Here is a 12551-nt window from a genome sequence, read left to right as displayed (position 1 = left end):
TGGTGAGGAATGAGGAAGATGCGATTCACTCCTCTAAAATAGTCTGCACCAAAGATTATATATATATATATATATATATATATATATATATATATATATATATATATATATATATATATATATATATATATATATATATATATATATATATATATATATATATATATATATATATATATATATATATATATATATATATTCCTATGAGTCCACGGGGAAAATGAATCACGAAAAGTTCCTAAGTGCACTTTCGTGTAATAATCACATCATCAGGGGAGACACAAGAGAAAAATATAACAGATAGTTGATATACATCGAAGAGACGAAGCTAGGACGCTATTTGGTAAACATGTGCGTGGACAATCACATGCTTACCAAATGGCGTCCTAGCTTCGTCTCTTCGATGTATATCAACTGACTGTTATATTTCTCTCTTGTGTCTTCCCTGATGATGTGATTATTACACGAAAGTGCACTTGGGAACTTTTCGTGTTTCATTTTCCCCGTGGACTCATAGTTTTTTTTTTTTTTTTCAAAAGAAGGAACAGAGAAGGGGGCCAGGTGAGGATATTCCCCCAAAGGCCCAGTCCTCTGTTCTTAATGCTACCTCGCTAATGCGGGAAATGGCGAATAGTTTGAAAAAAAAAAAAAAAAAAAAAAATATATATATATATATATATATATATATATATATATATATATAAATTTTCATACATATTCGTCTTATCTCTCTCTCTCTCGTGGGACTCACCCTAGGGGCAAGATGAGTCGGTTCTGGAAGGTCTTGGAGAAGCCCTCGGCCGGGTCGCCATTCGGGGAGAGTTGGCGCTGGACCCTCGACATGGTGTCGTCTTGGCTCTCCCACACTCTCTCCACACTCACACGAACCCCTCCCTCTCCTGGCCAGCTTCCGCCTGTCGACTCCAGCTTTGTCTGCCTCTCTCTCTCTCTCTCTCTCTCTCTCTCTCTCTCTCTCTCTCTCTCTCTCTCTCTCTCTCTCTCTCTCTTTGTTTTTCTTTTCCTCTGTCACCCTCCTCGATGATGAATTATCCCGCTAAATGGCTCAAGACGACGGTATTTGCATATTCATTCGTTACCGTGATCACCTTTCTTTGTCCCTTCACATAATCAAGTTCGACGAAAGTTCCAATGTTTTCTCTGCTCCTTTCTGGTGATTCGTCTCTGTCACTACCTTTCTCTCGGTCCTTTTCTTTTCCAAAAGACGATCTTCCTATTTTTTTCTCCTTGTTTCTCGTCCTCACAGTCTGAGGACTGAAGTTTTAACACTCCCACAACGAGATAAACTCTCACAGGACTTGTAGAAATACACCATAACGAGCCACAAGCCAGAGGCTACAAGGTTAGACTCCCCTGTGTCGGCACAAGTTGTTCCCAGTGTCTCGTAACAAGGTGGCGTAACTCTGTATTCCCAGGATGAGTTCAGAGGGTCGACTTTCCTCTCCGCTCTCCGGGTCCTTAAGGGTCACCACCTAACTGGTTCTCTATGGCTAAGGGCGCCCTTACCGTCTTGGCATGTCGCTCAATGAAGGAATTCGTCTTCCTTCTCGCCTGATGGATGTAATGTTCTTGTTTACCTTCCTTCGTCTGCTTCCGCTGGCTCGGGGGGAGTTCTCTCTCTCTCTCTCTCTCTCTCTCTCTCTCTCTCTCTCTCTCTCTCTCTCTCTCTCTCTCTCTCTCTCTCTCTCTCTCTCTCCCGGCAAGTCCAATTTCCTTCACTAATCTCTCTCAACTAAAAAAAAAATCTCACTCTCTCTCCTCCTCCTCCTCCTCCTTCTCGTCGCTGCATTAACACGCGTGTAATTATCCCGTCTTGCGTCGCCGAGCTGGAGACCTCTTGTCGTAACGCTTTCGACAGGAGAGAGAGAGAGTGAGGTGGGTGGGGGATGGAGCGGTGAGGTGAGATGGGATGATGGGTCCGCGTAATGAGGAGAAGGTCGTGGAGGGGTCTCTCTGGACGTTCGTCGGAGGGTCCGACGATGCTATGGCTCCTTTGATGGACTGAGGGTTTTCGCCGACGCGGTGTCGGGCCACCCGCTGTGTGCGCCTGGACGCCGCCACCTGTGGATCAAGACGAGAATCAAAGGTTAGCACACACTCGGGCAAATAGCACACAACACAAGGCAAGTGGAGGACAATGGAATAAAATCCAATGAAAATAAACAATCCCTACGAAAATTTCAGCAGTGGTTGTTATGGACACACACACACACACACACACACACACACACACACACACACACACACACACACGCACACACCTTAGGCACGCGAGGGGAAGAGGAGAACCCGTCCCTCTCTCTCTCTCTCTCTCCCCATCCCCCCCCCACTTCCTCTTCACCATCTCCCTCATTATCCCCACCACCTCCCCTCGTTATCCTGACCATCTCCTACACTTTTCTGTCAGCCAACCAAAAGGGATATGATTATCTGGTTCTATGGGTGGGTCGGCCAGGCACGAACAAACGACTTTTTCGCATCGGTTCTAACAGTGAGAAAATCTTTTCTTATAAAGCAACACAGTGGAAGATTTTCAACACGTTGTACCCAGGGTCTACCTTTTGGGACCTACTTTTTTTTCTTTTTTAACTGCCTATTCAAATTTTTCCATTTTTTTTTTTTAAACGTTGGAGGCTCCAGGTCAAAAGTCCACATCAAGGCCGGATCTTGAGTGAAATACAGAGACGATTATGAAAAAAAGGGGGGGAGGGGAGAGAGAGAGAGAGAGAGAGAGAGAGAGAGAGAGAGAGAGAGAGAGAGAGAGAGAGAGAGAGAGAGAGATAAGGGTTAGTATTTACGAATTTTGGAGGAGGTGAAAACAGTAACTTTATTTATAATGATAAGAGAGACATGAGATTTGCCCAAACAATTTCATTTGAACAAACCTCTCACGAAACCCAGGATGGGCAACAGAGACCCGTTTTGATACAGCAGTCAAGCCAGTAGTGTCGTTTCTATTTCCAGGGGACGTAACGTTCAGCCTCCATTACGTGTCCCAGGACGATCGTAACAATGGCTTTAACTACAACAGACCCAAAACCATTACCCGCCTCGTTTACGGAGTCACCGCTTCTGAGTTTACCGACCCTATAAACTAGTTTGATCGTTCGACCCTGTAAACTGAACCGTGTGATCCTGTTGACTGACTCACTGTAGACTGAGCCGTGAATCCCGTGAACTGAATCGTTCGACCCTGTATACTGAACCGTGTGATCTTGTTGACTGAATCACTGTAGACTGAGCCGTGAATCCCGTAAACTGAATCGTTCGACCCTGTAAACTGAACTGAGTGATCTTGTTGACTGAATCACCGTAGACTGAGTCGTGAAACCTGTAAACTGAATCGATTTACCTTGTTGACTGAATCACTGTAAACCGAATCGTGAGTCCCGTCAACTGAATCGTTCGACCCTGTAAACTGAATCGCTCGACCCTGCAAATTGATTCACGGGTCCTGTACTTCCCCTTTCATCACGAAACACAACCCTGCTGTGTAGAAGGGTCGTAGTTTCACTATCTCACGGCATACGACCTCACTGTGAAGGTCAGTGTGGACCTTCCTTATATACAACCATTTTTTTTTTTTGTTAACAGAGACAACACGAGCAGCTGAGGCCCTAATCAAGGCTATCCCATTAACTATATATATATATATATATATATATATATATATATATATATATATATATATATATATATATATATATATATATATATATTTTTTTTTTTTTTTCAAACTATTTGCCATTTCCCGCGTTAGCGAGGTAGCGTTAAGAACAGAGAACTGGGCCATTGAGGGGATATCCTCACCTGGCCCCCTTCTCTGTTCCTTCTTTTGGAAAATTAAAAAAAATTGAGAGGGGAGGATTTCCAGCCCCCCGCTCCCTCCCCTTTTAGTCGCCTTCTACGACACGCAGGGAATACGTGGGAAGTATTCTTCTCCCCTATCCCCAGGGATATATATATATATATATATATATATATATATATATATATATATATATATATATATATATATATATACTCTAAGCCAGACACCCAAGTTTACTGACCAACCCCTTGGAGGTGGATGAAAAGCTGGGTTGACTGTGAACCAGTTGCCGCAACCAGGGATTCGAACCTACGCACTCGACCCTGGTCGTTGCACTTCTTCGGCCACACCACAAAGCCGAGTCTGGAGATGCGTATTGAGCTGTCCCTCGCCAGGGAACGAAAAAAAAAGAAGAAAAGAATAGTTCTACGAATATCTTTCTTTGCCCGTATGGGTCAGACATGATGAATCCTTCTTTGATTAAGAGGGTTTCCATGTTCGGGATACATTGTGTTCCTTGTTCCTTTTGCCATACGACCCGTAAATGTATGATCCTCCTCTTCCCATCATCAGGCCTGGGTCGTATTGCCTGGTTCTCTTAAACCTCCGTTCTCTAAGGGCGGAGGCAAGTGAAGGGAGGAAAACGGAGAGATGGTTCGTGGCTTTAAGCTCCTCGCAGATTTCAATTAACTGCAGGAACTGCTCGTTCACTGTGTGTGTGTGTGTGTGTGTATACAACCTTTGCATATCCTCCATTAAATACACTGTCAGTTACAGTAGGCTCGTTATTATCATTATCTATTTTCCTGTTATCCAAGAGTAAACAGTAAGGTTTTTACAAACGAGTTCTCTCTCTCTCTTCCAGAATAAATCCAATCATGACACATAACCTGGCCAGCAGAAAACGTTTCGCACGAATTTAGCAACTAGCAGGTGACTATCAAACTCTTTAAAAAAAGAAATGGGAAGAACTGTATATATACACACCACCAATTAAGTCAGTGACATGTTGGCAAAACTCTTCAAAACGCCAAAAAAAAAAAGAAGAAAAATAGTTGTAGTTTGGCAGTAACGTCAGATGGGAAAAGACGATTGGATAGTAACATGTAATTAATTACTAATTTATCAGACGTGTGATACGTTATCAGCAAATGTCTTGGCGCCACTTCACTACGCTCTATTGCCTAATTAATTGGAATTCAGTCAACTGAACACTTCATTAGCGTGGTGGTTGAAGTAAAGCAAACGGGAGATAACATTTGTCGTGGTACAGAGCTTGTAACGTGAAGGCCAGTTTAGCTGGCGGGGTACAGTTAGCGTATAGCGCTTAGGTTAGTCTTGGAGGGAAGAAAGGCTGGCGTGGTAGCGTATACCGCTAAGGTAAGACCAGTTTGAGCGGGAAAACAGTTTGTGGGCAAGCGCTAAGGTCAGTCAAGCGAGAAACAATGATGCTCAGTTGTTTATATTCCCGTTGTTACATGATAAGTGTTGTAAGTCATGCTGTATATATATATATATATATATATATATATATATATATATATATATATATATATATATATATATATATATATATATATATATATTTTTTTTTTTGTTGTTGTTGCTTTGTCGCTGTCTCCCGCGTTAGTGAGGTAGCGCAAGGAAACAGACGAAAGAATGGCCCAACCCGCCCACATACGCATGTATATACATACACGTCCACACACGCAAATATACATGCCTATACATCTCAATGTACACATATATATACACACTCAGACATATACATATATACACATGTACATAATTCATACTGTCTGCCTTTATTTGTTCCCATCGCCACCTCGCCACACATGGAATAACAACCCCCTCCCCCCTTTTGTATATATATATATATATATATATATATATATATATATATATATATATATATATATATATATATATGTGTGTGTGTGTGTGTGTGTGTGTATACATATATATACATACATATACAAACCCACACACGATAAAACATACACTTTCAGAATGATTTGCATATAAATGGCAAGTTGAATCTTGCCAACTCAATTGAAAATCTAATCACCAAGGAAGATCCTGCTGCATACATCATCTCAGTGAAACTGAATAATATACAAAGGTGCGAGTCTGTATATATTTTCTCCCAAGGACTAACCCAGTCCTCGCTGGACGCCACACTGCGTCCCGTAACGCCTCCCTTCCGCGCTCCCCAGCCCATCTAATACTCCCGCTGGTCAGTCCAAAGGTAGAAAACCGTTACGGTGGTCGGTTAATTCAAGTATATATACACTAAATTTCGCAGTTAGCGAGCGACAGAGACCACAGCTCTAAGGCTCTTGCCGCGTCTTCGAAAAAAAAAAATTGCATTCGGTTAGAGAAAAGTCGCGGGGAAATTTGTATGACTTACCCCTTTGCGTGGGAAGACGAAGACAATAACAGTTCTAATCAAGTTGCTTGAGTTTTGTCTAAGAATTAGATTGTTTTGAGGCGCTAACAATAGCGTACAGGAGAAGGGAGGAAGGGGGTCTAGCGAACACGCCCTTACAGTTAGCGAGCCAGCGCTATTGTATTCTCTCTTGACTAACCCCCGTCTGGTATAATGGGATTCGAATACCTCACACCGAGGATAGCGCGTCGAAATAGCGAAAATAAACACGAAAGTCTTAGAACAAAATACTGCTATTTATTCTGAAATAAGGTATTTGAATGTCTTTTATCCTGGGCAATAAAGCCTTTGACCCGATGGATATCTTTTCGCAAGGCAATATGATCCTATGCATCATATTCGTACATGTTTCGCATCATGCACAATCTGTTCATCATATTTCCATTTGCAGAACGTATTTCTGATGTGAATGATTATATCTTTCCAATTTCTGTGTCGAAATTCAAGGGAACTTTTGATTCCCAGAAACGAAATATGTTTCGATGGGAAAATGTTTCGTGATTCTTTGGTCGCTTGTGATATTCGTGCAAAGTCTTTGGCCTTGAGAATGGCAAGAAAAATGGAGGTAAATAAATTTGCCACGTTTGCTAAATCCGATTGAGTTCTTTTAGGCTGATTACAACCCAAAGCATTTTTTTTAATTTCATTATTCTTTTTTTCTTTTATAAACCAAAGCTTCACTCAATAGCGTAGTGTTTCAAACTTGCCAAAGCTTCACTAAGGAACGTAGTGTTTCGAACTTCAGGGGCCTGAGAAGCGAGTCGTTTTTGGACTCTTGTCGTGCTGTGGGGGTTTTGCTTCAAGGTCGAGCACGTACGTGGATTCGATATTAGAAGACTTTTAGACTAATGTAGGGAGTTGGGAACGGCGTGGCTGGCTATTGCTCAGTACCTGACTAATGTCGTCTCTTTGAGGACTTATTCAGTCGATAGGAATGTTTTGCCAATGCCATAAGCGCGATGGTTCAACCCTTGAGTGCGACGGTGCGACCCTTGAGCACGACGGTACGATCGCTGGGCACGTAAAAAGCGTAGGCGGGCGTGCCAAGGCTGGGAGAGGGTGGATCGCGAAAACAAAGCTTGTCTCGTCCTCAATGAACAGTGACGGATTGGATGTACGAGAGGATTGTGGCGGACGGGAAGGTAGTCACAAGACAGAGACCATTAGCGTGGAAGATTTGAGAGAGCACAGGTGGCTCAGCACAAACATGTGCCGACGAAAATGTAGTTCTTAGATAACATGGGATCTAAATAGGAGGACATAGCGAGGCTACAAGAGATGAGCGTGGATGTAGGACCCTCTCCCCGTACTGTATAGGTAGATGACTACAAAGAGGATGTCACAACACACACACACACACACACACACACACACACACACACACACACACACACACACACACACACACAAGCACAGTGATAGTCAGACAAACAGACGTATCCACCAGACAGACACGACCTGGACACAGACACATTACCCTAACAGGCATACATGACCTGGACACAGACACCCCCGTCAGATAGATGCGACCTGGACACAATAGACACATCCCTCCGTTCTCTCCCCTCAGGCAGACATGACCTGGACACAGACACTCCCGTCAGATAGATGCGACCTGGACACAAAAGACACATCCCTCCCCCCTCTCTCCCTCAGACAGACATGACCTGGGCACAGCATGTCACCACAGCAGAGGGCACACAAGCAGGGACGAAGCCCTTCCCGTGAACTGGCTGGCTAACGAAGGTCCCCTCAGCCACCACGATTGGCATCATTACCCATAGAATGCAGTGGACCTGCCTCTAGATGTCTCCCTCCTTAATTGCTTCTTGTGTTTCCTAATTACTGTTCATCGGTTACCCAAAGGGTAATTACCTGAGGGGATGGGGATTGACTGGCGTATATATATACGTCGCCAATGATAGGTCTAATGTAGTTTCCCCAGTGAGGTAGATGCTGGAGGTTGGCCCTACTGTAGGAAGACTATACATACCCAACTACTCCCCAGACCCAGCTTTGTTCGGGATCCCAATTCGAACCTCGGTCCATGTGTTTCAGGTACGGACTGAAGCCCACTCTGCCAGGAGAGTCAGTTGGGCGCCATGAGATCCTCCTAATGCATCTGTAATAACACCAATATCGTCTCTTTTTTTTTTCTATTTGTCCAAAGGGCATTATTTTGTTTCGAAATACACCAGATTGTATTTTTTTTTAACTTGCAGTTTTATTGACCAGAGTCGTCCCTTATCAAAAGATATCTTTACTACAAAAAAGAATAAAAAGCCAAATGACGACCCTGATATCATTTGTAGATCCAATTTGTTTTGTCTGAACATTCAATATTCGCTCTATTTGTGAGCTCCCGGTAAATCCGTTTGTTATGAAGAATAATGGACAGCTCTTTTTAGTTAGCCTGTAGGGTAAATGGGGGGAATCTTTTTTTTTTATTCCCCTAACGCCCATTGTTTCATGTATAGATAGCTTGGTTGGCTGTGACCCGATCACCGAGCATAGAACACCCGTCCGAGGGAGGCATAGGTAGCGTCTCTGACCACACCTCCACAGGGGCACCATCCCATCAAATGCACTGGCGTCAGATGATGGTGACTATTCAACAATCAATTTCCATCATGACCAGGCAAATTATAGGTGATTGCGAACTATGGGTAACCTTGAATGGACAACATGAAACCCCCCTTCTCTCTCTCTCTCTCTCTCTCTCTCTCTCTCTCTCTCTCTCTCTCTCTCTCTCTCTCTCTCTCTCTATATATATATATATATATATATATATATATATAGATAGATAGATAGATAGATGGAGAGAGAGAGAGAGAGAGAGAGAGAGAGAGAGAGAGAGAGAGAGAGAGAGAGAGAGAGAGAGAGAGAGAGAGAGAGAGAGAGAGAGTCTCATTTGCCCACTTCACACAGATGCTTCATTTCGTAGCCTGAGGCTTCACTACCCTACTCCCTCCAGAGACAAACACTCGGCGAAGCTGCTTCGAACACAGACTCGGAGCGTCATCTGGACGACATCATAACAAACCTCCTAACTTTTGTACGGGAGGAAAGTCGAACCTGATAGGGAGAGAGAGAGAGAGAGAGAGAGAGAGAGAGAGAGAGAGAGAGAGAGAGAGAGAGAGAGAGAGAGAGAGAGAGAGAGTTCCCAATTTCACCAACACACATACACACACACACTCGGAGCTGGTGTTTCCCCTCCTTTCCATTTCTGGTGATGGAAATTCTTATTTTCTTGCTACAATAAAGTTTCCTCTGTACAGAGGTAGCAATGTCTGTTCGAGAAGGGGACTTTGATGCAAGAGTTTATCTTTCTGTCATCCCTTTGCCTTTTGACCTCACTGTTAAGGATCAGGTCAAAGGTCAGGCCATTATATGTAAAGGTTGCAACCGTAGTGTTCAAGGATTGTACGGTCGTGTTCAAGGGTCGTACCGTCGTGTTCAAGGGTCGTATCGTCGTGTTCAAGGATCGTACTGTCGTGTTCAAGGATCGTACACGTCGTGTTCAAGGATCGTACCGTCGTGTTCAAGGATCGTACCGTCGTGTTCAAGGCTCGTACCGTCGTATTCAAGGATCGTACCGTCGTGTTCAAGGATCGTACACGTCGTATTCAAGGCTCGTACCGTCGTATTCAAGGATCGTACCATCGTGTTCAAGGATCGTTACGTCGTGTTCAAAGATTTCAGTGAACCGTTTGAATGCTTAAGAAGTCTCTCTCTCTCTCTCTCTCTCTCTCTCTCTCTCTCTCTCTCTCTCTCTCTCTCTCTCTCTCTTTGTCCTTACGCAAAAAACTGCTTTGTTTACCAGCCGTTCGAATTTTTAGTTCCCTCAGCATTGCCATGGCGCTTCCTCTATGTATCGCTGGTCTTTGAAAATTCTTTTGGTAATGGTGCCATTATTGCCGTAAATTATCGTTGTGGTCATTATCTTTTTTTCTAATGTCATTATTGATGATATTGTTTGTTAGTGTCGTAAGAGAAACATATCGATATTATTGTCATCTGCTTCGCCTAGCTGGTATAGATATTAAACAAATTTGAGTTTAAAAATGGATTTTTTTCTTCTTTTTTCAAGTGTTCGCCTCAAAAAATTCATGAAATCGTTGTTTTACCATTTTTTTTTCTTTTTAAAGAAATGATTCGACTCAAGAAAAAAAAAATTGAAATATATACGTAACATATTCAAGGTCTATCAGATGATATCGATCAAAATAATAATCCTCTGATCGCTCGCTTGTTTACTCCGGCCGAACTAAGAGGGCGAAAACAGACGAAAAAAGAAAAAAAAAAGAAGAAAAAAGAGATAATCACCCTGGAGAACTAAGGCGATATTTACGTTACTTTTGTTAATTTGTAGATATCTTTTTTTTCTCTTACTCTTTCGAGTTTTACGTTAGCTGCATCCGATGGCTTCCTAACCCTCTCTTTCCAAAGATAAATGACATTACGTCTTCAACACGAAGCTAAAAGATAAATGACATTACGTCTTCAACACGAAGCTAAAAGATAAATGACATTACGTCTTCAACACGAAGCTAAAAGATAAATGACATGACGTCTTCAACACGAAGCTAAAAGATAAATGACATTACGTCTTCAACACGAAGCTAAAAGATAAATGACATGACGTCTTCAACACGAAGCTAAAAGATAAATGACATTACGTCTTCAACACGAAGCTAAAAGATAAATGACATGACGTCTTCAACACGAAGCTAAAAGATAAATGACATGACGTCTTCAACACGAAGCTATGGATATATGTCTCGATCTGGGAAAATCATCTTGATAGCTTACCACTGTGTTCTATTCTAGGTACGTCTCTTCTCTAAATTGGAATGACCCGAACTGATCACAGCATTCGAGGTGGGGACGCGCCACTGGATTGTTAAAAGAGTCGGGGATTAGTTTCCTAAATCTAAATTCTAATCTCTCGCCTAGATGTCTCTTTTTTTTTTTTTTTTTTTTTTTAGTTTCCACGGCTTCTATGGACTACTACTCTCTGGGATGGAGGTCAACAAAGATTATCACACCTGTCCTTTTTTTTTCTCTCTATCTCATCTATTTTTGGTAGCTCTCTCTCTCTCTCTCTCTCTCTCTCTCTCTCTCTCTCTCTCTCTCTCTCTCTCTCTCTCTCTCTCTCTCTCTCTCTCTCTCTCTCTCTCTCCCCCGCTACCCTTTCCTTTTGCTGCCTTAAAGGGGACAGCATTTTCGTGTCTTTTTGGGGGAGAGAGGGGTGTGTGTGTGTGTGTGTGTGTGTGTGTTAAGGCTAGACCACCTCGCTTGTACCTTGCGTGTCTGTGTGGTCTCTCTCTCTCTCTCTCTCTCTCTCTCTCTCTCTCTCTCTCTCTCTCTCTCTCTCTCTCTCTCTCTCTCTCTCTCTCTCTCTCTCTCTCTCTCGTTGATAACACCTCCGAGGACCACCATACAATACAGGGGCCTTCCTCACCATCTGGTAATCCCAGCACGGGCGCCTCCCTCCGGCGGCGGGACCAGGAGGCAGGTCAATATGCCAGGTCACGATAGGTTAAAGGTCAGGTCTGGTGGGTGGAGAGGTGAGGTGGAGGGGGGGGGGGAGATAGATGGGTAGGAAGGAAGGGAAGAGGGATGGTAAAGCAGGAGAGAGGGAAGGAAGGAAGGAAGGAAGGAATGAAGGGAGGTATGAAATGAATGACGGGGGAGGGAGGGAGGGAGGAATGAATGATGGAAGGGAGAAGAGAATGAATGAAAATGGGTGAAGAGAGAGAGAGAGAGAGAGAGAGAGAGAGAGAGAGAGAGAGAGAGAGAGAGAGAGAGAGAGAGAGAGAGAGAGAGAGAGAGAGAGGAGTCAAGGGGGAAAAAAACCATATAAAATACTAACTCGAAGGAAAAAAAAAATAGCTGGCCGGAGATGGAACAGAAAGATGGAGATGCCAGATAATTAAAGCCCCATTTGTCTTAAGACCCCGGGCTGGGTTTCACCCCAGGGTTTCTAAGAGCCTGGCCAAGTTTCTCTCCCCCAAGGTTTCTAGAACCCGAATCGAATTTCACCCCAGGTTTTTTAGGTTTTGAACCACATCTCACCCCAGGTTTTCTAGGATTCGAGTCGAATCTATCTCTCAGGTTTCTAAAACCCGCCTCGGGGTTCGATCCCATGTACCCACGACCCCAGGGTACCACCTACAACGTAATCGACGACAAGGAGTCGTCTTACACCACACAGAACTACGACCCTCACGCAACTACGACTTCTACACACTCACAAAACAACCTTTGGGA

General features: G+C 43.4%; 1 protein-coding gene across 1 annotated transcript in view; it reads right to left on the bottom strand.

Annotated features, from left to right (window-relative positions):
• Positions 1 to 12551, bottom strand: part of LOC139763473 (synaptotagmin-15-like) — a 178007-nt gene that overhangs the window by 162070 nt on the left and 3386 nt on the right. The window contains exon 2 of the mRNA XM_071689564.1: positions 752 to 2079. Within this exon, the coding sequence (XP_071545665.1) occupies positions 752 to 843 (92 nt within the window). The 5' untranslated portion in view covers positions 844 to 2079. The remainder of the gene's footprint in view (positions 1 to 751; positions 2080 to 12551) is intronic.

Source organism: Panulirus ornatus, chromosome 47, assembly GCF_036320965.1.
Source record: "Panulirus ornatus isolate Po-2019 chromosome 47, ASM3632096v1, whole genome shotgun sequence".
In the NCBI taxonomy this organism is placed as follows: Eukaryota; Metazoa; Arthropoda; class Malacostraca; order Decapoda; family Palinuridae; genus Panulirus; species Panulirus ornatus.
Note: the sequence above shows the minus strand (reverse complement) of the source record. Positions and strands in the feature narration are given on the sequence as shown.